Here is a 25,916-nt window from a genome sequence, read left to right on the forward strand (position 1 = left end):
ACTTCCCTAACTATCTTTGGGCATCATCAAATTTTTCAACCATCCCAAGTCATTTATATAAATTGTAAACCATTAATTGTTTACTCCCTTCAGATGCGGCCAGACCTGAGGTTCCCCAGCATTTTCTGTTTTTATTTTGTATCCACAGTATTTGGCTTTTATTTTGATGCTAGTATCCAGTAGGGGGTGTGTTTCTGCGTTGGCCTTCACCATCCATTCCTAGATTCTAAGGAACAAATGTTTTGTCATTTGAGCTAATGCAGACTGCACAAAGCTGCTCCAAAGTCTACTTGGGTATCCTCTGACGTGGTTGTATCAAAGCATTTGGAGGAAAATCTTTAGGTAAGAGTTTTGCATTTCCCTCCTGAAAACAGTGACTTGTGTTGTATAATTTAGGGTTAGAATTTATTTGTTCACTCTTGTGTGGCAATTCTGAGGAACATAAACGAGAGGAGGAATAGGCCATTCAGCCACTCGCGCCTGCGCCGCAGTGTCAAATCTGCATCCGCCCGAACCCCAATAATCTTATCACACCCTTGCTTACCAAGAATCTAGCTATCACTGCCTTAAAAATGTCCACAGATGCTGCTTCCACCACCTTTTCAGGATCAGAGCTCCAAAGGTATGACCCTCTGAGAAAGATATTTAATAATAACCTTTTTATTGTCACCAGTTTGAAGTTACTGTGAAAAGCTCCTAGTCGCCACATTCTGCCGCCTGTTTGGGTAAGCTGGTACGGGAATTGAACCCATGCTGCTCGCCTTGTTCATCACAAACCAGCCATCTAACCCTTTGAACTAAACCAGCCCTATTTTGTTTCATCTCTGGTTTAAATGGGAAACCCGACCCCTCTTTTTAACAGTGAGCCTTAGTTCTAGGTTCTCCCACAAGAGGAAACATCCTGTCAACATCAACCTCTCAAGACTCCCTTTTTCGTGTTTCAATCAAATTGCCTCTTACTCTTAACTTCAGCAGATACAAACCAAGCCTGCCCAACGTTTCCGAATCGGGCAACCCACCTGTTCCAGGTATGGAGTCTGGTGAACCTTCTCTGAACTGTTTCCACCACATTTACATTCTTCCTTCAATATGGTGACGGACTGGCATGAGCCAAAGCTGTGGACTGGCTGGCTGACATACCACGAATTTCTCCAAATGGAGAAATAAAAATGTCATCTGGGGGTTGGAGGAGGGCTTCCACAAAACGTGGGGGCCATTCACCCGACTGACCTGTTTGTAGCCAGCAGCCAATAAACCAAAGGACTGGGGGGGGGAGACACAGTCAATTGAAGGGGGGTGGAGGGAAACAAAGTGGCACAGAACCCAACCTTCCTAACACAACAATATGCATAGCACCTTGCTGCCCTGAAAAGTCCAGGTTGGAAGACCTAGCGAATGAAGAAGGCACAGCAGACTGGGAGGGGGGAGGGGGGGGGAGTTGGGAACAGGAGATCTAGACAATTGGCCCCTGCTGAAAAACATGACATTGTAACTGATGTATATAGTGAAAACCGGTGTGTATAGAACATAGAGTGCAGAAGGAGGCCATTCGGCCCATCGAGTCTGCACCGACCCACCTAAGCCCCCACTTCCACCCTATCTCTGTAACCTATTAACCCCTTCTAACCTTTTTTTTGGCCACTAAGGGCAATTTATCATGGCCAGTCCACCTAACCTGCACGTTTTTGGACTTTGGGAGGAAACTGGAGCACCCAGAGGAAACCCATATAGTTTCTGTGTGTGTTCACGTTCATCTTTGCTCTGCGTAAAAAGAAAAACCCTAATCACGTTTTTAAAAAAAAACATAAGGTGGGACTTCCGGTGACGGGCATGCAGTGAGTGGTCGCGCATTTGGAAGCTCCCGCTCGAGGCTGCTTTTCTTTTACCTTTTCCCCGCTTGTAGGGTGGATGTTTTGTAGAGAAGAGGTGTAGGATTGGCTGGAGAAAAGTTTGACTGCTGGTGGATCAATCCATGGACCAGAAGTGGGTCAAGAAGAAGGGAGCAGTTGGAGCAAGGGAATTGTCGTGTGTCACAGGTCACGATGGTGGAGGGTAAAGACCTTGCCTGCCCAGTGGTCAACGGAGCAACTGGTGGACCTTTTAACTGAAAACTTTAGCCAACAGAGGGAGGACCTAGCCAAGGCGATAGAACCGTTAAAAGAGAGAATTGACCGGGTGGAGCAGAGGCTGGAGTCCCAGGGTCAGACCATTCTAAAAGTGGAGGAGATGGTGGGGGAGCAGGAGGATCAGCTTGCCTCGTTAGCGGCCGAGATGGGTGTGATGTGGGAAACTCATCAGCGGTTAAAGGAGAAGGTAGAGGACCTGGAGAACAGCACCCGGAGGCAGAACCTAAGAATCGTGGGGATGCCTGAAGGCATCGAGGTAGTGGATGCTGGCACATATGTGGCCAAAGTTTGGAGAAGTTGATGGGGGAGGGAACCTTCGACCTGTCCCTGGAGATCGACCGAGCGCTGATGAGGAAGCCACCGGCAAATGAGCCATCGAGGGTGATGGTGGTGCGTCTTCACCGGTTCCTGGACAAGGAGGAGATACTGGGATGAGTGAGGTGCACCTGGGAGGGGAGCGAGCATCGGCTATACCAGGACTTGCGTGCGGCCTGGCAAAGAGGGTTAACTGGGTGAAGACTGCCGTCTTTAAAAAGGGGGTGAAGTTTGGGATGTTGCATCTGTCGGCTAATGTTTAGCATCTGTTGAACGTTATAATGATGCTCTCGGATGGACATAATCTTGAAGTGGCGGTCGCTATAGATGCAGAGAAGGTCTTTGATCGGGTAGAATGGGAATATTTGTGGGAGGTGCTGGGGTGGTTCGGGTTTGGGCAGGGGTTTCTGGATTGGTTTCGGTTGTATCAGGCACTGGCAGTGAGTGTCAGGCACTGGCAGTGAGTGCAAGGACGAATCGGGTGAGTTTGGGGTGTTTTAGGATGTGTCGTGGGGTGAGGCAAGATGCCCACTCTCCCCGTTGCTCTTTGCCTTGCTGATAGAGCCACTGGCAATGCCGCTTAGAGCATCGAGGCATTGATCACGGATAGTGCGGGGGGGGGGGGGGGGGGGGGGAGAGACAGTGCATGGAGCATCGGGTCTCGCTATATGCAGACAATCTGTTGCTCTACACATCGGACACATTGGAAAGCATTGGAGGTATCAAGGACATTTTGGTGGAATTTGGCTGGTTCTCTGGGCAAGTTATAAGTTAAACATGGGGAAGAGAGCTTCTGATCCAGGAGAGGAGTTTGGGAGAGTTGCCATTTAAGGTAGTAGGGGCGAGCTTCAGGTATCTGGCCATCCAGGTGGTGCAGGAATGGGAGCAGCTACATAAATTGAATATGGCCCAGTTGGTGGAACAAATGAAAGGGGATTTTAAGAGGTGGGACATGCTCCTGCTGTCATTTGCGGGGTTGATGCAATGCGTGAAGATGATGGTATTCCTGAGGTTTTATTTGTGTTTGGGCTTGCCAAATTTCATGAACCACTACAGGACAGCAAATATAGCCATGGTAAGGAAGTGGGTGGTGGGGGAGGGGTCGATATGGGAGTGGATGAGGCAGCCTCGTGTAAGGGCACTAGCTTGGAGGCACCGTTGACGGTGCCTCTGCCGTTCTCGCCGGCCAGTTACTCCACAAGTCCGGTAGTGGTGGCGGTCCTGAGGGTGTGGGGACAATAGCGGCAGCACCTGAAGCTGGAGGGAGCTTCAGTTTGGGCTCCGATTTGTTGGAATCACAGGTTCGATCTGGGGGTCTATTTGCGGGGTTCCATGGGTGGCGGCGGGTGGGGATTGAGTGGTTTGGAGACCTGTTTGTGGGGGCAGCTTTTCAAGCTTGGAGGGGTTGGTAGAGGAGTGTGAGCTGCCCAGTACTGTTCCGGTACTTTTGGTTCGAGACTATGAGGAAACAGGTGCCATCCTTTTCTGACCTCCGGCCCCCGGGGTTGCAGGACAAGGTGGTGTCGAAAACATGGGTTAGCGAGGGCAGGGTGTCAGAGATTTATAAAGAATTAATGGACTGGGAGGGTGCCCTGATAGGAGAAGTTAAGCGGAAGTGGGAGGAACATCTGGGGAGGGTGCTGGAGGCTGGGTTATGGGAGGAGGCTCTGAGGAGGGTGAATGCATCCTGTTTGTGCACTAGGCTTAGCCTCATTCAATTTAAAGTAGTCCACAGGGTGCATATGACGGAGGGCAGAATAAGCAGGTTTTTGAGGGGGGGAGGGTACGTGTGGGCGTAGTGCATTGGGGGGGGGGGGCACGAACCATGTCCAAATGTTTTGGGCCTGTCCGAAGCTGGAGGGATTCTGGTGGAGGTTCGCTGATGTGATGTCTGAGGTGCTGAGGGTGAAGGTGGTCCCGAGTCCAGAAGTGGCAATTTTTGGAGTGTCAGAAGACTCGGGAGTCCGGGGGCTGAAAGAGGCTGGGGACGGGTCTTGTTGGGATGGAGGGACTCGGGGGGCCGCCGAACCCCAGGGGTGTCGGTGAGCGACCTTGCAGCATTTCTAAGGGTGGGGAAAAAAAATCAAGTTTGCCTTGAGAGGGTCTGTGGAGGAGTTTGCCCGGAGATGGAAACCGTTTATCAATTTCTTCCAGGATAGAAAAGTCAGCAGGGGAGGGCGGGGGCAGTGGTGTTGGTTATTTATTTGTTATAAGATTTCCTGTTCTCTTTTTGGTTTTGGTTGTGTTTGATGTACAAATATATATAAATGCCTTAAAACAACATTAAAAAAAAAAAAATAAGGTGACCAATACTGTAGAGTAATCCAAATGTGGTCTCACTTATGCCCTTTACAACTGAATCATAACCTACAAACTTCTGTATTCAATTCCGCTCACAAAAAATTCTGTTAGCTTTCCTAATTTGTACCTGCATGCTCATTTGCTTGGGCACCTCTGTGCCTCAAGAGCTCTGCAATCTCACCATTTGGGGAATATGCTCCTGTTGTGAAGTTTAGCATATTTGGGTTTGGTTCATTTGAACTGCTAGAAAGTTAGTCATGGATAATATCATTTTGATAGGGTTCAGAACTGTCTCTTGAAATTGATACAGGACATGTTTGTATATCTTGGAATGCAGCGTGAACCATTTACTGTCTGAGCCACAGCTCTGTATAATGTATTGCATTCTGTGTCTCTTCTCACAATACCACTTTCCACACCAGTGCTTCAGAAAGATTGTTTCCTCCACTCTGGATTCCCTTCCACTGTGGAGTTATTGACCTTACCTGTTTCATATCCTGCATTTTTAAACTTGCTCCTTTCCAGAAACACAATAAGGTCCATCCCGCCAGCCTCCGCACTGAACCGATTAGCCCCTGCTATCTCCAAGTTGATGACATTACTGACATCTTACTCTCCCTGTCAGTTTCAGCATTCAAAGGAACTTTTAGCGTGGCTAGAGTAGGTCAGGGGGCACCATTGAGAGTAGGAGGAGGGGCGGGCTAGGGCCAAGCTCAGGGCTGACCTGGCAGGTCAGGCCTCGGGGGGGGGGGGGGGGGGGGGGGGAGAGGCCGGTGGGGGGCAGCTGAGAAGTAGAGCAGAGGAGACTTAAGTGGGCAAGGGGAGGGGGGGGGGGGTAACCAGGGAACCCCCTGGGGGAGAAAGTCGCTTGCAGACTCTCAGGGAACAGCGCAGGAAACTGACAGCAGCAGCACCCGAGGAGGGGGGGGTGGGAGGGTTAGAGCCACGTTAGTTTAGTTGAACACGTGTGGCATAGGCAAACAGAGCTGACAGGGGAAGTGCCTTATTAACATGTTTATTCTTTCCCACTGTTCGTTTTCACTATGTTAAGGCTCTTTGCATAGGGCCTTTTTTCTCTCTGTAAATGTTACAAATTTGTTTTAAATAAAAATTTCAAAAAAAACTCTTCCTCCCACCTCCGACCTTGACTTTCGATTACGCACTTTCTAACCCTCGGACTGTACATAAATTTCAGTAACCTCAGCTCATAACCACCACTCCCATTTTCTTGGACACACAGGTACTGGTAATTCTTCTGTTGTAACCATTTACACATCTGGACCTGTTTTTCCCTCCCACAGGCAAAGGTGGTACTGTTTGCTGAAGAAACCTGGAGAACATCCAACTCGCCACACCTCCCTCCCTCTGGTCCATGACATCTCATGTATCAAGTAGCCGATTGCCTGTCACTGACCATTCTGGCAAATTTCCTGGCTCCCCTGCCTCCAACCTCAGACTTCCCAAGCCCACACGGCTCACGTTTGCTTCTTTCCCAAGTTCTGTAAACTATCCTGCTAGATTCATTATTTTGGCCTGTTTTTGCCAGGCAGGACTTAATTCTTCCTGTGTTAACTTTTCTTCCCTTGTCTATTTTCTTCTCATTTACAATTGCAACTCTTCCTCTGCTTTCTAGCACCCTAACTTTTCTTGATCCTTTTTACTATGGTCGTTTAGTCCCTCTACACCTCCAACATCCTCTGAACAGCTTGCTGGCTCGCTGTTTCTCAGTTGTCAGTTCTCATCCAACACTGCCCTCCTCCACCTGGCTGAACCTGTTCTTGCACTGAAGAGCATCTCTTTTAACCCACTACCTCACTCCAAAGAAAAGATGTTGTTGTGGACCTTTTCATTACCGTGATGATTTGCTGCTGGTTTCTACTCGCCCTGAACTGAAAAATATCATTAACTTTGCTTCCAGCAAGTGCGGCATGGTGGCGCAGTGGTTAACGGTGCTGTCTCATGGTGCCGAGGACCTAGGTTACATCCTGGCCCCGGGTCACTATCTGTGTGGAGTGTGCACATTCTCCCCGTGTCTGCGTGGGTCTTAGCACAAAACTCAAAGGATACGCAGCGTAGGTGGATTGGCCACGCTAAATTGCCCCTTAATTGGAATTTTAAAAATCTTTGCTTCTAGTAACCACCCCTTCCTCGTCTTCACGTGATCCATCTCCAATGCTTGCCGACATCTCATTTATTTTTATTTGGATATGGGGTCAACCAATCTCTACAGTTAAACTGAATACGTTTCCATACTGCTTCTTGTAAGAAGAGTATTTAATTTCCTCAGACTTTCAAACTCTTTCACATCTGTTCTGATGATGCTCCCTGCCACACCTGTGTTTCCAATATTCCATTTTTTGTCATTGATGATTTCCCGCTACTGTGACTGACAGGGCCCTCAACCTTTTATCTCCCATCTCTCATACTCTTGCCTTTACCCCTTTACCCTCACTCCCTGAAGCATGAAGGAGTTTCACTTTCTGCTCGCCTTCCGCTCCAGGAGCCTCACTATTCAACAAAGCATGCTCCATCACCTCCAACATGATGCCGCCACCTTGCACACACCTTCCACTTTCAGCATTCGTGAAGAACCATTCTCTCTGCAACATCCTGGAATACTCCATAATGAACCTCTTTTCCATTGCACCTTTTCTCGTAAATGCAGAGAACATAATGGGCGGGTGTTATGGGCGAGGCGTTTTCAGAAGCCCAAAATGTATCATGGAGTTCAACCAACCTCCCCCTTTAATGTATTTGTTGCTTTTCCTAGCACACGGCTTGTTCCCTAGGTGTGGGATTACAATTATGGACACGTGGGTTTTTAAACACAAAACAATGTTTATTCCATGAACTCAACTTAACATCTTAAATAAACATTGGATCTCTTAACACCCCTTACTTCAAAGATAACTCAGAAAATATTGCAACAGTATATAATTCCTCAAAATGTTCCTTCAAACTTCCAAGAGACTAAACACCTTTAAACAGAATCACATCAGGTTAAAGGCTTTACTATTATGAGTTTAAATCACTCAAATGATCCAGAGATAGTCTTTCATGGCAGAGATCCAGCTCACTACAAACACAGACACTCCCAAGCTCTTTTCAAACTGCCACTTCCAAAATGGCTGACCTGAGCTCAGACCCACCCACTCTCTGACATCACTGTTTTCTTAAAGGTACATTGTTTAAACATCCATGTCTTAAAGGAACTCTCACATGACAGCGGGATTCTCCGGTCGTGTCCACCCGGCGACCGGAGAATTCCGCCCGAGATCAAAGGATCTCTTCATTATCTGCGTCTCACCTGTGGCATTCTTGCGGCGGAATGTCTATCCATAGTCAAGGGCACCGTGCTCTCCTTCCAGATGAAGCAGCAAATTACTTGTACTTTCCGTGTTCTGTATTTGTTGCTCATCTTGTGGTCATCTGTACATTATTGGGAATTAAATGATTGCTTTGCTGAGTTCTTCAGTCTGCAATTGTGGCTCACCTGGGTCACTTGTCATTTTACAATCTCCCACTCTGACCTTTCTGTCCTCTGTCTCCTGCACTGTTCCAGCAAAGCTCATTGGGAGTTCAAGGAACAGCATGTCCTGCTTTCCAACCTATCGTAGACCTTGCTTGCTGTTTCCTCCCCTCCTCTCTCTCTTCCCACTTTTCTGCCCCTTGACCCGTTTAAAACCCATCGTATCGCTTTTCCCAATTCTGGCAAGGCCATGGACTTCACTCCAGCTGCCGCCTGACCTGTGAATTTCCAGCTGCAGTAGTATTTTTGCAGTTGTCTTTTGTGTACGTTAAGGGGCAATTAAAGGAGATTTCTTGGTTGTCCTCGGACCGGGCAAGGGGGAAGGAGACCCGGGCGGGGGCCACCACGCTGGCCGGTTTAAGCCGGCCAGTGAACGGGAGTGAGGTGGGGGGAGGGGCTGCGGCCATTGGAGCCTGGCAGAACAGGTTTCCGTGAGTCTAGCCGGGGTGAAAAGTTGGGGGAAGGAACCGAGGTTGGGGGGAGGAGTTTACAAGAGGAAGTGGAGGGGAGGAGTCTGGGAGGGGGTATGGGGTGGGGGGGGGGTGTTTATAATTCATGGGTGTCATTCACAGTACTCCTTTGGGGATTGGATGGCATTGAATATTAGGGGGGGGGGGGGAGGTTGGGAGGCGGACTGTATATGTCAATGGTGACCATAGGCGATTCCAGATTCCTTTTTCTTTTTTCCTTTTTTTTCCACCTTGAGAGGTTTAGTTTTATTTGATGCTTATATTGTCAGATGGGCCATTGTTTGGGGGGTGGTGGGAGGATGGGATCGTTGTTGTTGGTAGGGGGATTGACATTGTATTTGTTACCGTTTACTGTTTGTTGGTGGGGGGTAAATTCTGAAGAAAATGTGAAAATGGAAAATAAAAATATTTATTAAAAAAAGATTAAGTGCATGCCTCTTTGGAAAAATAGGGGTGTGGGGGGAGTGGCGGCAGCTATCTATAACTGGAATGGGGAAAATAAATACTACTTAGTAGATATCTCTCAGAGACATCTTTGGGGAGAAAAATCAAGTGACTTTCCCTGAATGGAAGAGTGCCCTCAGGTGGCCATTCTCAATAATACATTATCAGTGCCACTTGCACCATCTTTGCAGACTTTGGGAAAGTTTACTTTCAACGTTTTCAGACACATTCTCTGGCTGAGAGTGGAATGATTTTGTGGTGAATGTATTACTGCTACCATTCACCATTGTATTACATTACATTGTATTATGTTGTGCGACCATCAGGTTTCTTTTTTATTTTCAAGCACTTTTAGAGTACTGGATCATTTAATTGACTCAATTTTCCTGCCTGTCAACACGCATCAGCAGAAACATAAGTAAATGAAGTACTGCACACAATCTGGTAAGAGGAGCTGTGCACCCGAGCCCCCTGAAGATACAGCTGGAGTAGAGCAGCAAGGCAAGTATTGTGATAGGCAGGAGATCAGCCGGGAGGCAGCGATGGCAGACAAAGGGCTGTATTCTCCTATCGGCGATGCTGAAATCACGTCCGGAATCAGAAGGGGATGCCGTTTTTGCGATGCTCTGCCTCCTCAAAAACGGCATACTCGGGGAGTACGGCGCACACTGTATGGACAGCCTCAGGACGTCACTTGAGGCCCTCCCCTGATTGGTCCGCCTCCGATGGGCCGAATCCCCAACGGCGTGGGGCATGTGTGCTCACACCATTCGAGGACCTCGCGTGGCAGCTGCGAACTGACTCCAGGCTGGATACAGGGGGGCAGTTTTTGGCAGGCCAGGTACGCGCGTGGCTGGTGCCATGTTGCACAACGCGGCCACCGCCATGCACATGCGCGGCCACGGACCCGGCCATTGTCCGACCATAACCACAGGTAAAGCCACGTGGCGCGGCTGCTAGCCTGCCACCGGATGGAGGATAGGTGCAGGGACGGCGCTGATTTTCTGGTCATAAGACCAGACGGAACCTGCGGACATTTTGGTTCTCCAATTCTTCTGATTTGTCAACACAACAGCAGGAAGGTCGGCGAGGGGGGGGGTGGCGGGGGGGCGGCTGGCGGGTGGGGGTGGTGTGGGTGGGGGGGGGGGAGACATCCCCGCACATAGCGCAGCTTCCCCTTTCCTTGGACATGCGTAGTCCCGGGCCGTCCACCCAGTGCATAGAGCGGTTTCCCCAGCACTGGGGATTGTGTGAGCTGCGGCCGCCATTACTCTTCCGGAGCCCAGTATCCAAACTCCTGGGACTGAGATGAAAAGTGGGGGTGAGCGAGGGGGGGCGGGGGGGGCGGGGGGGGGGGGGGGGCGGGGGGGGGGGGCGGGGAGGTGCAGTGACCCCACCCTGACAAAGTACACGTGGGTTGTCACTAGATTTGATTGTGGTTCCCCCCTTCGCAAAACAGTTTGTTAACTTCAGGTGTACTGGCCAATCCCAATTACTGGAGAGAATTCTTCGAGACTGGATCTACTCAGGTTTGGAAGCAAATGGACGTATTAGTGAGAGGCAGCACGGTTTTGTGAAGGGGAGGTCGTGTCTCACTAACTTGGTAGAGTTTTTCGAGGAGGTCACAAAGCTGGTTGATGCAGGTAGGGCAGTGGATGTTGTCTATATGGACTTCAGTAAGGCCTTTGACAAGGTCCCTCATGGCAGACTGGTACAAAAGGTGAAGTCACATGGGATCAGAGATGAGCTGGCAAGATGGATACAGAACTGACTAGGTCATAGAAGGCAGAGAGTAGCAATGGAAGGATGCTTTTCTGATTGGAGGGCTGTGACTAGTGGTGTTCCGCAGAGTTCAGTGCTGGGACCTTTGCTGTTCGTAGTATATATAAATATATTAAGGGCAGCACGGTAGCAGTGTGTATAGCACAATTGCTTCACAGCTCCGGGGTCCCCTTAATGTTGGGCGGGGGGGGTTATTGGGTTATCATAGATTATCATAGAATTTACAGTGCAGAAGGAGGCCATTCGGCCCATCGAGTTTGCACCGGCTCTTGGAAAGAGCACCCTACCCAAAGTCAACACCTCCACCCTACCTCCATAACCCAGTAACCCCACCCAACACGAAGGGCAATTTTGGACACTAAGGGTAATTTATCATGGCCAATCCACTTAACCTGCACATCTTTGGACTGTGGGAGGAAACCGGAGCACCCGGCGGAAACCCACGCACACACGGGGAGGATGTACAGACTCCGCACAGACAGTGACCCAAGCCGGAATCGAACCTGGGACCCTGGAGCTGTGAAGCAATTGTGCTATCCACAATGCTACCCGTGCTGCCCACAGTGCTACCGTGCTGCTGTTACGGGGATAGGGTGGAGGTGTTAACCTTGGGTAGGGTGCTCTTTCCAAGAGCCGGTGCAGACACGATGGGCCGAATGGCCTCCTTCTGCACTGTAAATTCTATGATAAATGAATAGGAGGAAAATGTAACTGGTCTGATTAGTAAGTTTGCAGACGACACAAAGGTTGGTGGAATTGCGGATAGCGATGAGGACTGTCAGAGGATACAGCAGGATTTAGATTGTTTGGAGACTTGGGCGGAGAGATGGCAGATGGAGTTTAATCTGGACAAATGTGAGGTAATGCATTTTGGAAGGTCTAATGCAGGTAGGGAATATACAGTGAATGGTAGAACCCTCAAGAGTATTGAAAGTCAGAGGGATCTAGGAGTACAGGTCCACAGGTCACTGAAAGGGGCAACACAGGTGAAGAAGGTAGTCAAGAAGGCATACGGCATGCTTGCCTTCATTGGCCGGAGCATTGAGTATAAAAATTGGCAAGCCATGTTGCAGCTGTATAGAACCTTAATTAGGCCACACTTGGAGTTTAGTGTTCAATTCTGGCTGCCACACTACCAGAATGATTATCATAGATTATCATAGAATTTACAGTGCAGAAGGAGGCCATTCGGCCCATCGAGTCTGCACCGGCTCTTGGAAAGAGCACCCTACCCAAGGTCAACACCTCCACCCTATCCCCATAACCCAGTAACCCCACCCAACACTAAGGGCAATTCTGGACACTAAGGGCAATTTATCATGGCCAATCCACCTAACCTGCACATATTTGGACTGTGGGAGAAAACCGGAGCACCCGGAGGAAAGCCACGCACACACGGGGAGGATGTGCAGACTCCGCACAGACAGTGATCCAAGCCAGAATCGAACCTGGGACCCTGGAGCTGTGAAGCAATTGTGCTATCCACAATGCTACCGTGCTGCGATGTGGAGGCTTTAGAGAGGGTGCAGAAGAGATTTACCAGGATGTTGCCTAGTATGGAGTGCATTAGCTATGAGGAGAAGTTGAAAAATCTTGGTTTGTTCTCACTGGAACGAAGGAGGTTGAGGGACGACCTGATAGAGGTCTACAAAATTATGAGGGACATAGACTGAGTGGATAGTCAGAGACTTTTTCCCAGGGTAGAGGGGTCAATTACTAGGGGGCATAGATTTAAGGTGCGAGGGACAAGGTTTAGAGGAGATGTACAAGGCAAGTTTTTTTACACAGAGGGTAGTGAGTGCCTGGAACTCGCTGCCAGAGGAGATGATGGAAGCAGGGACGATAGTGATGTTTAAGGGGCATCTTGACAAATACATGAATAGGATGGGAATAGACGGATTCGGACCGCGGAAGTATGGAAGATTTTAGATTAGACGGTCAGCATGGTCAGCTCAGGCTTGGAGGGCTGAAGGGCCTCTTCCTGTGCTGTACTTTTCTTTGTTCTTTGCTCTTTGTGTAAAAATTTAGACACCTGGGTGATATATTAGGGAGGGAAATAGTTGAGTGTGAAACTTAACCCGAGAGTCAGCACCTTCAGGGGAGGAGAATTGGGGGAAAAGCAGGAGGTGAATTGTGGGATGAATCAGTGTTAAAATCAATAGGGAGGAGGGAGTGTGTGGTGGAAAGAGATTTTTAATTTGAGAGGAAGATAGATTTTCTGTGACAACTAGAATTGTCAGTCCTGAATTTCTATCCTGCAATCACAGTGATAACCTAATGATGCCAACGCCATCACACCCATTAATGTCTCTATCAGGTCAGTCTTCAGCCTTCTCTTTCCCAGAGAAAGTATCCCCAGCCTGTTCAATCTATCCTGTAACTGAAACACTCTCAGTTCTGGTTTCATCCCTATGAATCTTTCTTGCACCTTCTCAAGTTCTTCTGCCGGTTTTAAAGGGTGTATAATTATTATTTAGATTCATTTCAATTTGGTTGTAGTTATATACTTCCAAATTGTCACATAAAGCACTCTGAAATAGCAAATAATATCAATATTTATTTAGGGGCTGCTCAGTGGTTAGCACTGCTGCTTCACGACGCCAGGGCCTGGGTTCGATCCCAGCCCTGGGTCACTGTCCTTGTGGAGGTTGCAAATTCTCCTGTGTGGATCGCACTCCCACAACTCAAAAGATGTGCAGATAGGTGGATTGGCCACTCCAAATTGCCCCTTAATTGGAAAAAAAATGAATTAGGTACCCTGTGTTATACTACTGAATGTAATATATGTTACTCAATACTGTTGTTGATGAGGTTTTCTGAATCTTGATGAAAAAGACTCGAAGTTGTCCAGTAGTAAGAAAAGATTTATTGAGTAACTAAAACAATAATTACGTGAGTTCTTTACTTTAAGATTAATACTAGCAATAAGGTTAACAAGATCTAAATACAGTAGCTATGTTTAACTACACTAACACTCTGAGCTAATCTATACTCCTGCTCTCGTCACAGTACACCCAAAAGATAATGGGGAACAGAATGAGCCTGGCCTTTTATACCCCTGTTAGTGCTGCCCTCATTAACCCCTTATGTACATGCACATACAGAGATCACTAGACTCTAAATTTAATATTTATATTTTTAAGATGGTATACTGATGAAAGACACGATGAATTAGCTGACCAGCTCAGGTAGAAGTGTAAATCTCTCTCAGGTTCCTGAACAAACAGCGATTTCCCAAAATCTTGCCTCAAAGCCCAAGATGGTTGTTGAAACCCACTTTTAACCCTTGAATTAACATTACCTCACCTCGAATCACGCCTGTTGTAATCAGACAATTGCTCATTCTTATTACTGGGTTAATTTTATTGGATTTAACCATTGATGTAAATTGTTCCATGGAGCAGAACAACAAGAACAAAGAACAGCACAGGAACAGGCCCTTCAGCCTCAAATTGTTGATTTGCTCCTGTGGTCTCCCTGCAAAAAACATTGAATGTGAGGCGGCTGCTGAATTTGGTGCTTTCTCCAGCAGGGGGAAGGGAGTTGGAGGTGGTGGTGGCATTAGATGCGGAGAACGCGTTTGACCGAGTGGAGTGGAGTTATTTGATTGCTGTGTGGGAGAGGTTTGTGTTGGAGAAGTTTGGGTTTGGGACGAAGTTTGTGGCATGAGTGCAGTTGCTGTATAAGGAGCCGATGGTGAGCTTGTGCACAAATGATATGAATTCAGGATATTTCTCATTGTACTGGGGAATGAGGCAAGGGTGCCCCATGTCCCCCCTTCTGTTTGCGTTGGTGATAGAGCCCTTAGCCTTTGCGCTGATGAGCTTGGGGTTGTTGAAGGGGATAGTGGGTAGGGGTGGAGGTTGTGGAACATAGGGTGTCCTTGAAAGCAGATGATTTGTTGTTATACATTTTGGAGCCGAGTTCCGAAATGGGTTTGCTTCAAACGTTTAGGATGTCCTCAGGGTATAAGCCGAATTTGGAAAAAAGTGAGTATTTTGTGGTTTCCTCTCCAGGGACGGGGGCTGGGTTAGGGGGGCTGCCATTCCGTGTGGCAGCATCTCACTTCAGGTATCTGGGGGTGCAGGTGGCCCGGGACTGGGCAGGTCTTCAGAAGTTGAATGTCTCTCGTTTGGTGGGGAAGGTGAAGGCTGATTTGTTGAGGTGGGATAATCTTCCCCTGTCATTGGTACACGTGGTGAAGATGAACATTCAACCGTGGTTTTTGCTTCAGTGCTGTTGGTCTTTTTGCCTAAAGCGTTTTTCAAGGGATTGGACAGGCTGATGTCTTCATTTGTACGGGTGGGGAAGGTGGCCGGGATAAGGAAGGTGGGGCTGCGGAGAGGCGGCAGTCGGGGGGGGCGGGATTGGCCTCCGAATCTGATGTGCTATTTTTGGGGGGTGAATACAGAGAGGGCTCAGGAATGGAATAGGGAGGTGGGGGCTTTGTGGGTAAGGATGGAAGCGGATTCATGCAGGGGGTCAGGGTTGCGGGCGCTGGCAACGGCGCCGTTCCCGTTGGCTCCAGGGAAGTATTCGGTGAGTCCGGTGGTGGTAGTCACGCTGATGATTTGGAGACAGTTTTGGCAGCATTTTAGGTTTGGAACAGGGTCGGGGAGATGCCGATCAGGGGAAATCACAGATTTTTGCCAGGAAGAATGGATACGAGGTTCTGGGAATGGGGGGAGAGGGGAATCAGGGAGATGAAGGATTTGGTCTGGGAGGGCAGTTTGCGAGTATGGAGGAGCTGAGCGAGAAGTTTGGGTTGGCACATGGGGAGAGTTTCTGGTACATACAGGCGCGAGACTTAGTGAGGAAGGTCTTCGCGACCTTCCCGATAGCATCCGTCTCCTCATTGTTGGAGGGCGTGCAGTCAGCAGAGCGTTAGAGAGTTGTCTCGGCAATTTATGGGAGTATTTTGGAGGAGGATTAGGTGTCCTTGGAGAGGGTTAGGGCTAGGTGGGAGGTGGAGGTGGGGACGGCATTGGAGAAGAGATTATGGTGTGAGGTGCTGCGGAGTGTGAATGCCTCAACTTCGTGTGCGAGGCTGGGGCTGCCACAGCTGAAGGTGGTGTCCAGGGGGCACCTGACAAAGCCAAGGATGAGCTTATTGTCTGAGGGGGTGGAGGACATTTGTGAATGGTGTGGGAGGGGATCCTGTAAATCATGTGCATATGTTTTGGTCTTGCCCGAAGTTGGAGGAGTTCTGGACGTCAGTTTTTAGCACCATTTCAGCGGTTCTGTACGTTGATGTGGAGCCCGGTCCCCTGGAGGCCACATTCAGGGTGTTGGACTGGTTGGAGTTGCAGGCAGGTGCAGGGCAGATGTCTTAGCCTTTGCCTTGCTGATTGCTCACAGGCAGGTCTTGTTGGGTGGAGGTCAGTTTCTCCATCCATTGCCTCGGCATGGTGGGAGAACCTAATGGAGTTCTTAACCCAGGAAAGGTGAAATCTGCCCTGGGGCGATGTGTGTGTGTGTGGGGGGGGGTGGGGGGGGGGGGGGGGGGTCAGACAGCTAGGTGCAAAAGTAACAGGGGTTGTTGTGGTAGGGAATTTAACTTCCCCTATATTGACTGGGACTCACTTAGTGCTAGAGATTTGGATGGGGGCAGAGTTTGTAAGGCGTATCCAGGAAGCCTTCTTGATGCAATATGTAGATAGTCGAACTAGGGAAGGACTAGTATGGACCTGGTACTGGGAAATGAGCCTGGACAGATGGTTGAGTTTTCAGTAGGGGAATATTTTGGGAGTAGCGACCACAATTCTGTAAGTTTTAGGGTACTTTTGAACATGAATGAGGGTAACCCTCGCGTTAAGATGCTAAACTGGGGAAAGGCAAATTACGATAACATTAGACAGGAATTGAAGAATTTGGATTGGGTGCGGCTGTTGGATAGTAAATCAACATCGGTCATGTGGGAGTCTTTAAAGCGACAGTTGATTAGGATTTAGGAAAGTCACTTTCCTGAGAGAACGAAGGATAAGTATGGGAAGTTTAGGGAGCCTTGGATAAAGAGAGATATGGTGAACCTTGACAAAAGGAAAAAGGAGGGTTTTGTACAGTCTAGAAGGGTGGGTACAGTCGAAACCCTTGAGGAGTATAAAGAAAGTAGGAAGGCACTTAAGCGGGAAATTAGGAAGGCTAGGAGGGGTCATGAAAGGTCCTTGGCAAGTAAGATTAAGGTAAATCCCAAAGCTTTTTATTCATATATAAAAAGCAAGAGGGGGGCCAGGGAAAGGATTGGATCACTTAAAGACAGTGGGGGGAATCTGTGTTGAGCCAGAGGAAATGGCCAAGGTATTAAATGAGTACTTTTCATTAGTGTTCACCAAAGATATGTGGAAGATGATTCTTGGGTGGGATGTGTGGACAGTCTGGGTCATGTTGACATCGAAAAGGAGGAGGATTTGGGTCTTTTAAAAGATATTAAAGTAGATAAGTCTCCTGGGCCGGATGGGATTTACCTCAGGATACTGAGGTAAGCAAGGGAGGAAATTGCTGGGGCCTTGAATGACATCTTTGTACCCTCATTGGCTACAGGTGAGATCCCAGAGGACTGGAGAATAGCTAATGTGGTATCGCTGTTTAAGAAAGGTAACAGCGATAATCCTAGAAACTGTAGGCCGGTGAGCCTCACTTTGGTCGTAGGTAAATTATTGAGAGAATTCTCAGGGACAAGATTTATATCCATTTGGAAACAAATGGACTCATTGGCGATAGATAGCATGGTTTTGTAAAGAGGAGGTCGTGCCTCACTAACTTGATTCGAGTTTTTTGAGGAGGTGACAAAGATGATTGATGAGGGGAAGTCAGTGGATGTTGTTTACATGGACTTCAGTAAAGCCTTTTTAAAAGGTGACTCATGGCAGACTGGTACAAAAGGTGACATCACATGGGATCAGAAGTGAAGTGGCAAGATGGATACAGAACTGGCATGGTCACAAAAGGCAAAAGGTAGCAGTAAAAGGGTGTTTTTCTGAATGGAAGGTTGTGACCATTGGTGTTCCACAGGGATCTGTGCTGGGACCTCTGTTGTTTGTAGTGTACCTAAATGATTTAGAGGAAAATGTAGCCGGTCTGATTAGTAAGTTAGTGGATGACACCAAGGTTGGTGGAGTGGCAGATAGTGTTGAGGATTGTCAGAAGATACAGCAGGACATAGGTAGGTTGGAGACTTAGGCAGAGAAATGGAAAATGGAGTTTAATCCGGACAAATATGAGGTAATGCATTTTGGTAGGTCTAACATAGAGGGGGAAATGTACTGTAAATGGCAAAACTCTTAGGAATATAGAAAGTCAGAGTGATCTGGGCGTGCAGGTCCACATATCTTTGAGGATAGCAACACAAGTGGACAAGGTAGTCAAGAAAGCATACGGAATGCTAGCCTTCATTGGACAGGGCATCGAGTATAAAAACTGGCAAGTCATGCTACAGTTGTATAGAACCTTGGTAAGGCTGCAGGATTGCGAATATTGTGCACAATTCTGGCCACCTCACTACCAGCAGGATGTGGTGGCTTTGAAGGGGGTGCAGAGGAAGTTTACCAAGGCGTTGCCTGGTCTGGAGGGTGTTGGCTATGTGGAGAGGCTGAATAGACTCGAACTGTTTTCATTAGAAAGATGGAGGTTGAGGGGTGACCTGATAGAGGTCTACAAGATTATGAGGGGCGTGGATAGGCAGGCACTCTTTCCCAGGGTGGAGAGGTCAGTCACCAGGGGGCATAGGATTAAGGTCCGTGGGGCAAAGTTTAGAGGAGATGTGCGAGGCAGGTTTTTTACGCAGAGGATAGTGAGTGCCTGGAACGTGTTGCCAGGGGAGGTTGTGGAAGCAGATACATTAACGGCGTTCAAAAGGCATCTTGACAAACACATGGATAGGATGGGTATGGAGGGATACGGCACAAGGATGTGCTGAGGGTTTTGGCAAAGGTTGGTATCATGACCGGTACAGGCTTGGAGGGCCGATGGGCCTGTTCGTGTGCTGTATTGTTCTTTGTTTAAGGATTATGGAGATAAGGCTGGAAAGTGGATTTAGTGAATGTTAGAGCAGCCATGATCTTACTAAATGGTGGAAATGACTCAGAAGGGTTGAATGGCCTACTCATGTTCCTATTTCCTATGGTCTTGGTTAATGACCTACAATCTTGCAGCAAGTAAAATCCATCTTTGCTTCCGTTTGCTGAAATGATGAACTAAATGGCCTCCTGTCATGCTGTAACAATTCAGTGATTCTGTTTTTCTTTGGCAAGGCAACCCCTCTATAAGGGAAGCAGCTATTTTAGGAGTTCTTGTCCTGTGATTTCACAAAGTTGTTCAGTTAGGTATTAGTTATGTTATTGAACCAGTCTCCCTGCAGACCACTTTTCTCCTCAATAGAAAATACTAATTTCTTGTTATTTTTCTCTCATGTATTCAAAATGTACAGCACTAGACAGATGGGGAAGGTGCCAAGATTTGTGGGAAATAAAGTAAATTCTCATTCGCATAAAAGAAAATTCTTCCATTATTTTTCTCATTTTCTCCTCTCTTCTCCCTTGCTTCGTGGCTCCTGTCGAGTTACGGTTCCACAGATATCCTTCACCAGTCTTCATCAGTGGCTAGACAATGAATACCAGCAGGCCACTTGACTGCGAAGGACATCATAGTCGGGTCTGATCAGCGTATTCGTTTTCAGCCAAGGATCACTCGCTAGTAACCAGAAGCAGAAACCCTCATTTATTTTTCCCCTCTGTAGCCCGGGCTGCTGAAGCCAATTGTATTACTTCAGTTGTGAGAATCCAATGCAGAGCAGGGAAACAAACTAAGAACTATCTGGTCTGAATCGTTTAGTTTTAGACTGCGAGATGACTTAAATCTCCAGCTGACATGGGGAGACAGGAGATTTTTATTCAAAAAAAAAATTGAATTTATTAATTGAAGTCTATAAAATTAAAACCATTTACAGAACACAAATAGGTTGAGAGTTTCCTGCTATTATTTTTTTATGCCCATTATTATGGAGCACTGTGGATTTTGTTTTCCACTGGGGCATAGTATGCAAGCGGGACAATAGTTCTTAAATGTAGAATGATAGAATCACTACAGTGCATTCAGCCCATTGAGTCTGCACCGGTTGGAAAGAGCATCCTACATAAGCCCCTCAAAGCCTCTGAATGCCCTTAAGCCCCTCAAAGCCCTGTAAGCCTCTCAAAGAAAGAGTCAGTTGGGAGGTTCCCCAGCATCTGATAATCTGAAAATGGAGTCCTGTGTTTCTAGGCTTCTTAGCACTCTCATTATAAGTTTCACGCTCTGCGTGTATACATGGAAAGAAACAAATAAATTCAGGATCAGTTAAACAATAAGCAATCTAAGCTTCTCCATGATCCGGGGGTGTTGAAAATGTTACCAATAGGGGGAAAGAAATGAGCATAAAAATGTTAGGGAAAACAGTGGTTCAATCGAGACAATGTTACGATAAGTTGCACCGTGAAAAGCCAAGAAAATGTCACTGAGGATCCTTGGTAATTTGCCTGACAGAAAATAAAATCAGCTTGAACATTCTGCTGCAGGGGAAATAACTTGTGAGTTTGTCCCTATTCATATTGCAAACCCCATTTGCTCGTGTGACGGAAAGAATTTGATATTGAATCATAAAATATCATGTTTGCTGTTTAAAACAAAAAAAAAAAGAACATGTTGAAGATTGGTTTTTTTTGGTACCGTTCTGCCTTGGATTTTCCCATAGACTCATGTTACAGCTGCAAGCTTCCCAGCTGACATTTGTCAAACAGGATGTTTCTTATGGGTCATGCTTACAATTTTTGCTCTTTGATTTGTTGAGCTGGTTCCTTGGGCAGGCTATATTAACGAGTCAACCTCCCAAAAAAAACTGTCAAACATTGGTAAACAAGAACGGCAATAAAGTTCATCTGTGTGATGGGAGAGAAGGGCCGAGGATGATTCCTCGCTCACTGCTCTGACTTCCCTCATAAGGTAAGAGGAGCTTTCAGCCTGCTTCTGGTTCCGTAGTTAGCTAAATATCCACAGGGCAGCCCTCGTTCCTGGCTGGAGCAAGGAGGAGGGAACACATTAGCAGAAGAACGTAAGGACAAACAGATTTCTTTCAGCAGTTTAGTACTAGAGTGCTCTAGAGGAGAATCAATTAACTCTTAAAATGCTTTGGAATTTGGGTGTGCTAAAATATTAACCATTTTCAGAGAATTAGAATTGGTGCGGGGATGGGACTTTATTTCATGAACTACTCAAAAACATTTTGAGAGCTAATGGACTTGGTTTAATTTTAAGCAGTAAAATGTCATTCTGACCGCACTCTTAAACAGCTAAAAATGTTCCAGCTCGATCTGTAGAATTTTTAGACTGAAGTATTCAGCCTGTTTGATGTATAGTTGATAGACTCACTTTGAATTTAGGCATGGTCGTGTTTCTATTAATGTTGTTTACTGACCAGTTTGGCTTTGCAGGACTTCACAAATTGGGGAAAAAAATCAAAGTGAAGTTCCATCGCACAAGGCACTGGTTGAAATAGATTGCGATCAGATAAATTCAGAAGTAGCATTTACAGCCCAGGAATTCCTGTGGTAGTCTGTTATTTGGCAAGTTCCCGAGTGGTGTGGGACTTCAACCTGTGTCGCGGACATGAACACAGCATTGGGACAAGGTGATGGGAGGTGGTGAATGGGGTGAGTGGGGCGGATGGGGGAGGGGAGGTGTTGGGTCTGGTGGAATGCAGCTAGGTGATATCACCTCACTAGTTCCTCCCTGTGCTGCGAGGACAGCTAAGAGATGGCCAAATGCAGGAAGCCCACACGACCACTTGTGGTAGAACTTTAATTAAAAGAAATGGGGATGACTGAGCCCCAAATTCCTCTGCCACCCACTCAGATCAGGTGTTTTTTTTCAAACTTCCACAGCCGAGGAGTATCAGGCTTTCAATACTACCAATCTTAGGAAGTAAAAACCTGAATATTAAAGGAATAAAGAAAATCCCAAATGTGCTGCAGCTTTGAGGACTGGGGAAGAATAAATGGGAATAGGAGCGAGACTAGGCTAAACGGTTTGACACAGTGAGCTCTTGCAGGCAGCAGAAGCATGTGTCGGGAAATTTGAAACTCTGCTAGCATTTAACGAGTTAAAGAATGTGTTTGTTTCATCTCAGTGCTGTGATGGTTATTTATAAAAGAATTTCTGTCTTTAGGAGTCAATGAACTTTTTGTGAACATTATGAACAGTGGACTGTTTTTACTTGTGTTCCGAACTGGCCTGCTGTTCCTGTCCTTGCTCAGATCTGGAGAATCTCAACATATAGCTGATGAATCATGCTCAGTACAGATCCTAGTCCCTGGTCTGAAAGGTAGATGCATTTTCATTTTAAAAGTTTGTAATTTGTGAGGTTGACAGCATTTTATTCCTGGTGCACTTCTTGCTGAATTAAAATTAGATGACTTTAGCGTTGCAATTGAGCCCATGACAACTTGTTGGGTGCTAAACAAGTGGTGTGTTTTATTGGTAAGCAGTGCTGCAGAGTTTATAATAATAATCTTTATTGTCACAAGTAGGCTTACATTAACACTGCAATGAAGTTACTGTGAAAAGTCCCTAGTCGCCACATTTGGGTACACTGAGGGAGAATTCAGAATGTCCAAATCACCTATCAGCACCTCTTTCGGGACTTGTGGGAGGAAACTGGAGCACCCGGAGGAAACACACGCAGACATGGGGAGAGCGTGCAGACTCCGCACAGACAGTGACCCAAGGCAGAAATCGAACCTGAGACTCTGGCGCTGCAAAGCAACAGTGCTACCCACTGTGCTACCGTGCCACCCAGGTGCCACTACAAGGTGCAGCAAATGAAGGTGGTGGTGGATGACTGGATGATTCATTTTGTAAATCCAATACCCGTTTGTGAACTAAGCAAGACAGATAAAACCAAGTTCCTTATTTGTGCTGAGTTTGCTGATCTTAGCCAAGGCAGCAGGGGTGATAAGGTGCTGCATTCCACCCCTGATCACTATCCAATGAGCACCACTGAAAGGTGTACAGATGGTGATTGAGGACAGGATTGAGTTCAACTGTAATACCTCACATGGCCGACGCTCATTGTCAGGTACATTAATGAGGAAAGGCCACTGGGCAAGATCATGGAGTTTTGTTGGAACCAATCCCCATTGTAAGGCAGCAACTTCAGGTAAAAATAGGAGGAAATGAAGTGGGTGGAAAAATGGGATGTTGCTATTATTGCTAATGTTTGTCACATTCATGAAAAAATGTAGGATTACAAATCAAGTGTAAAGAACAATATTCACAAGAGAGGGACCAGCCTTTCTTGGTGAATTCAAAATGCATAGCTCCAGTCATTTATGCAGAGCTATCACAATATCCTCCAATCCATTACATGTGATGAGACCGGTTGTGCGACTATAATTAGAAGTGTGAAGCTGACTCCTTAAGGTCAACTTTGCAATGAACTGGCATAATTTGGGTGGCTCAGTTAATGCTAGTTGCAATCTATAGATTATACACTTGTTCGATTTTCAGAGCTTTGCCATGCATGCCTGTGTGCGTGAGATATGATGATACATCTTCTGTGATGATGATCCTGCACACACATTCTGAGATTGGGAGAAAGGAGTGGTACATGATAAATCTAATTTAACCAACACAACTGAGATCTGTCAGGCATGGCATTCAGAAAAGTCAGAATTCACAATTTATTATTTAAAGACACCATTAGTCAGCGGGGATGACCTATTGTAAATATATTGACATTGAAGCTACCTTTACTGCCACCTCAGAGGTGACAATAGATGGAGCTCCAAGGTCATTCTAATAATGAATATGAGCTGTTTGCCTCTGGTAGCAGGTACACATTTAATATTATTTTGCTGTTAAGGAGAAAATATCACTTCAATGTCCCTGTGCTATATGAATCAATGTCTTTCTTAATTTTTCATCTGATCTCTAGCACCTAGATGGAGTTTGAAGGTAGACTATCAACTATCTTCATATTATGCTAGCATGGGGAATTGTAAGCTAAAATCTGTGGACAATTTCAATATCCCAGAGGCAAAGTAGTCAGTCCAATGGTAAGAATGTGATGAGAGTAAAAATTATTTTTATCTTCTCCTCTACGGAATCCTGAATCCATTGATTCTTTCCCGAGACCGCCAGCTGACCTTTGGGTACATTAGTCATTTTCAAGGGTGATCCTTGATGGTGAGCGATCCTGCAGGCTATTTGTCATTGTGGGTGGGGGGGAGTCAGGTAGAGGCACGTAGTTGAACAGAATACTGCTCTCATCTAATCCGTACAGAATTAAACAACAGCACTCAATGAATGAATTGGCAAAGCTATCCCCATCTTAAATTCTCTTTCCATCAGCAAAATAAATTTCAGTGATCCTCATAAACTGGGCAATTAGACAAAGGGAATTTTTAAGTACCTGGGCGTCATTCTCCGACCCCCCGCCGGGTCGGAGAATGGCCGTTGGCCGCCGTGAATCCCGCCCCCGCCGGCCGCGCCGGTTGGCGGGACCCCCCGCTGGATTCTCCGGCCCGGATGGGCCGAAGTCCCGCCCAGGAATTGCCTGTCCCGCCGGCGTAAATCAAACCTGGTATTTACCGGCGGGACCAGGCGGCGCGGGCGGGCTCCGGGGTCCTGGGGGGGGGGGGCGCGGGGCGATCTGGCCCCGGGGGATGCCCCCACGGTGGCCTGGCCCGCGATCGGGGCCCACCAATCCGCGGGCGGGCCTGTGCCGTGGGGGCACTCTTTCCCTTCCGCCTCCGCCACGGTCTCCACCATGGCGGAGGCGGAAGAGACTCTCCCCACTGCGCATGCGCGGGAAACTGACAGCGGCCGCTGACGCTCCCGCGCATGCGCTGGGAAACTGACAGCGGCCGCTGACGCTCCCGCGCATGCGCCGCATTTCCGCGCCAGCTGGCGGGGCAACAAACGCCATTTCCGCCAGCTGGCGGGGCGGAAATCCCTCCGGCGTCGGCCTAGCCCCTCAATGTTGGGGCTAGGCCGCCAAAGATGCGGAGACTTCCGCACCTTTTTGCCGGCGCGATGCCCGTCTGATTGGCGCCGGCTTTGGCGCCAGTCGGCGAGCATCCCGCCGTTGGGGGAGAATTTTGCCCCTAATTCTTTTTTTCCCAATTAAGGGGCAATTTAATGAGATCAATTCACTGACCCTGCACATCTTTTTGGATTGTGGGGGTGAGGCCCACTCAGAGATGGGGAGAGTGTGCAAACTCCACATGGACAGTGACCCAGGGCCAGGCTGAAAATCGGGTCCTCGGCATTGTGAGGCAGCAATGCTAACCACTGCGCCACCGTGGTGCCCTTGACAAAGGGAAATTGGTAGCAATCAAAAGACTTTTGACCAATAATTAATAGAGTAAGACAAGGCTGTTTAATTTTAACATGGATAAATGTAAGGTAATGTAAGCTGGAACAGGAAAGCTGTATGCACAATGATAACTACTTGCAAAGTGGAAAAGCAAATATAAGTAACTTTATTAATTGTACTCACAAAGAACAAAGCACAGGAACAGGCCCTTCGGCCCACCAAGCCTGCACCAATCCAGATTCCGTACTTAGACCTACTACTTATCGCCCAAACAATCTGTATCCCCCCATTCTCCACCCGTTCATGTGTCTATCAAGATACATCTTAAACGTTGCTATCATGCCTGCCTCCACCACCTCCACTGGCAATGCGTTCCAGGCACCCACCACCCTCTGCATGAAAAACATTCCTTGCACATCCCCCCAAACTTTCCCCCTCTCACCTTGAAGCTGTGCCCCCTTGTAATTGAGTTTTCCACCCAGGGAAAAAGCTTCTGACTATTCACCCTATCTATACCTCTCGTACGTTTGTAGACCTCAATCAGGTCTCCCCTCAACCTTCGTCTTTCCAACAAAAACAATCCGAGTTTATTCAACCTCTTCTCA

The 25,916-nt window shown here is 47.4% G+C and overlaps 1 protein-coding gene across 3 annotated transcripts in view; it reads left to right on the forward strand.

The window, feature by feature from the left end:
- Positions 1–20,784: 20,784 nt before the first annotated feature.
- The window catches only part of colec11 (collectin sub-family member 11), a 51,174-nt gene continuing 46,042 nt past the window's right edge, over positions 20,785–25,916 (forward strand). The window contains exons 1-2 of one of the 3 annotated variants that reach the window (XM_072498697.1): positions 20,785–20,939; positions 22,162–22,317. In XM_072498697.1, coding sequence (XP_072354798.1) covers positions 22,188–22,317 — 130 coding nt within the window. In that variant the 5' untranslated portion in view covers positions 20,785–20,939; positions 22,162–22,187. The other 2 variants (XM_072498699.1, XM_072498698.1) reach the window with 2 other exon arrangements.

This window comes from Scyliorhinus torazame, chromosome 4, assembly GCF_047496885.1.
Source record: "Scyliorhinus torazame isolate Kashiwa2021f chromosome 4, sScyTor2.1, whole genome shotgun sequence".
Taxonomy (NCBI): domain Eukaryota; kingdom Metazoa; phylum Chordata; class Chondrichthyes; order Carcharhiniformes; family Scyliorhinidae; genus Scyliorhinus; species Scyliorhinus torazame.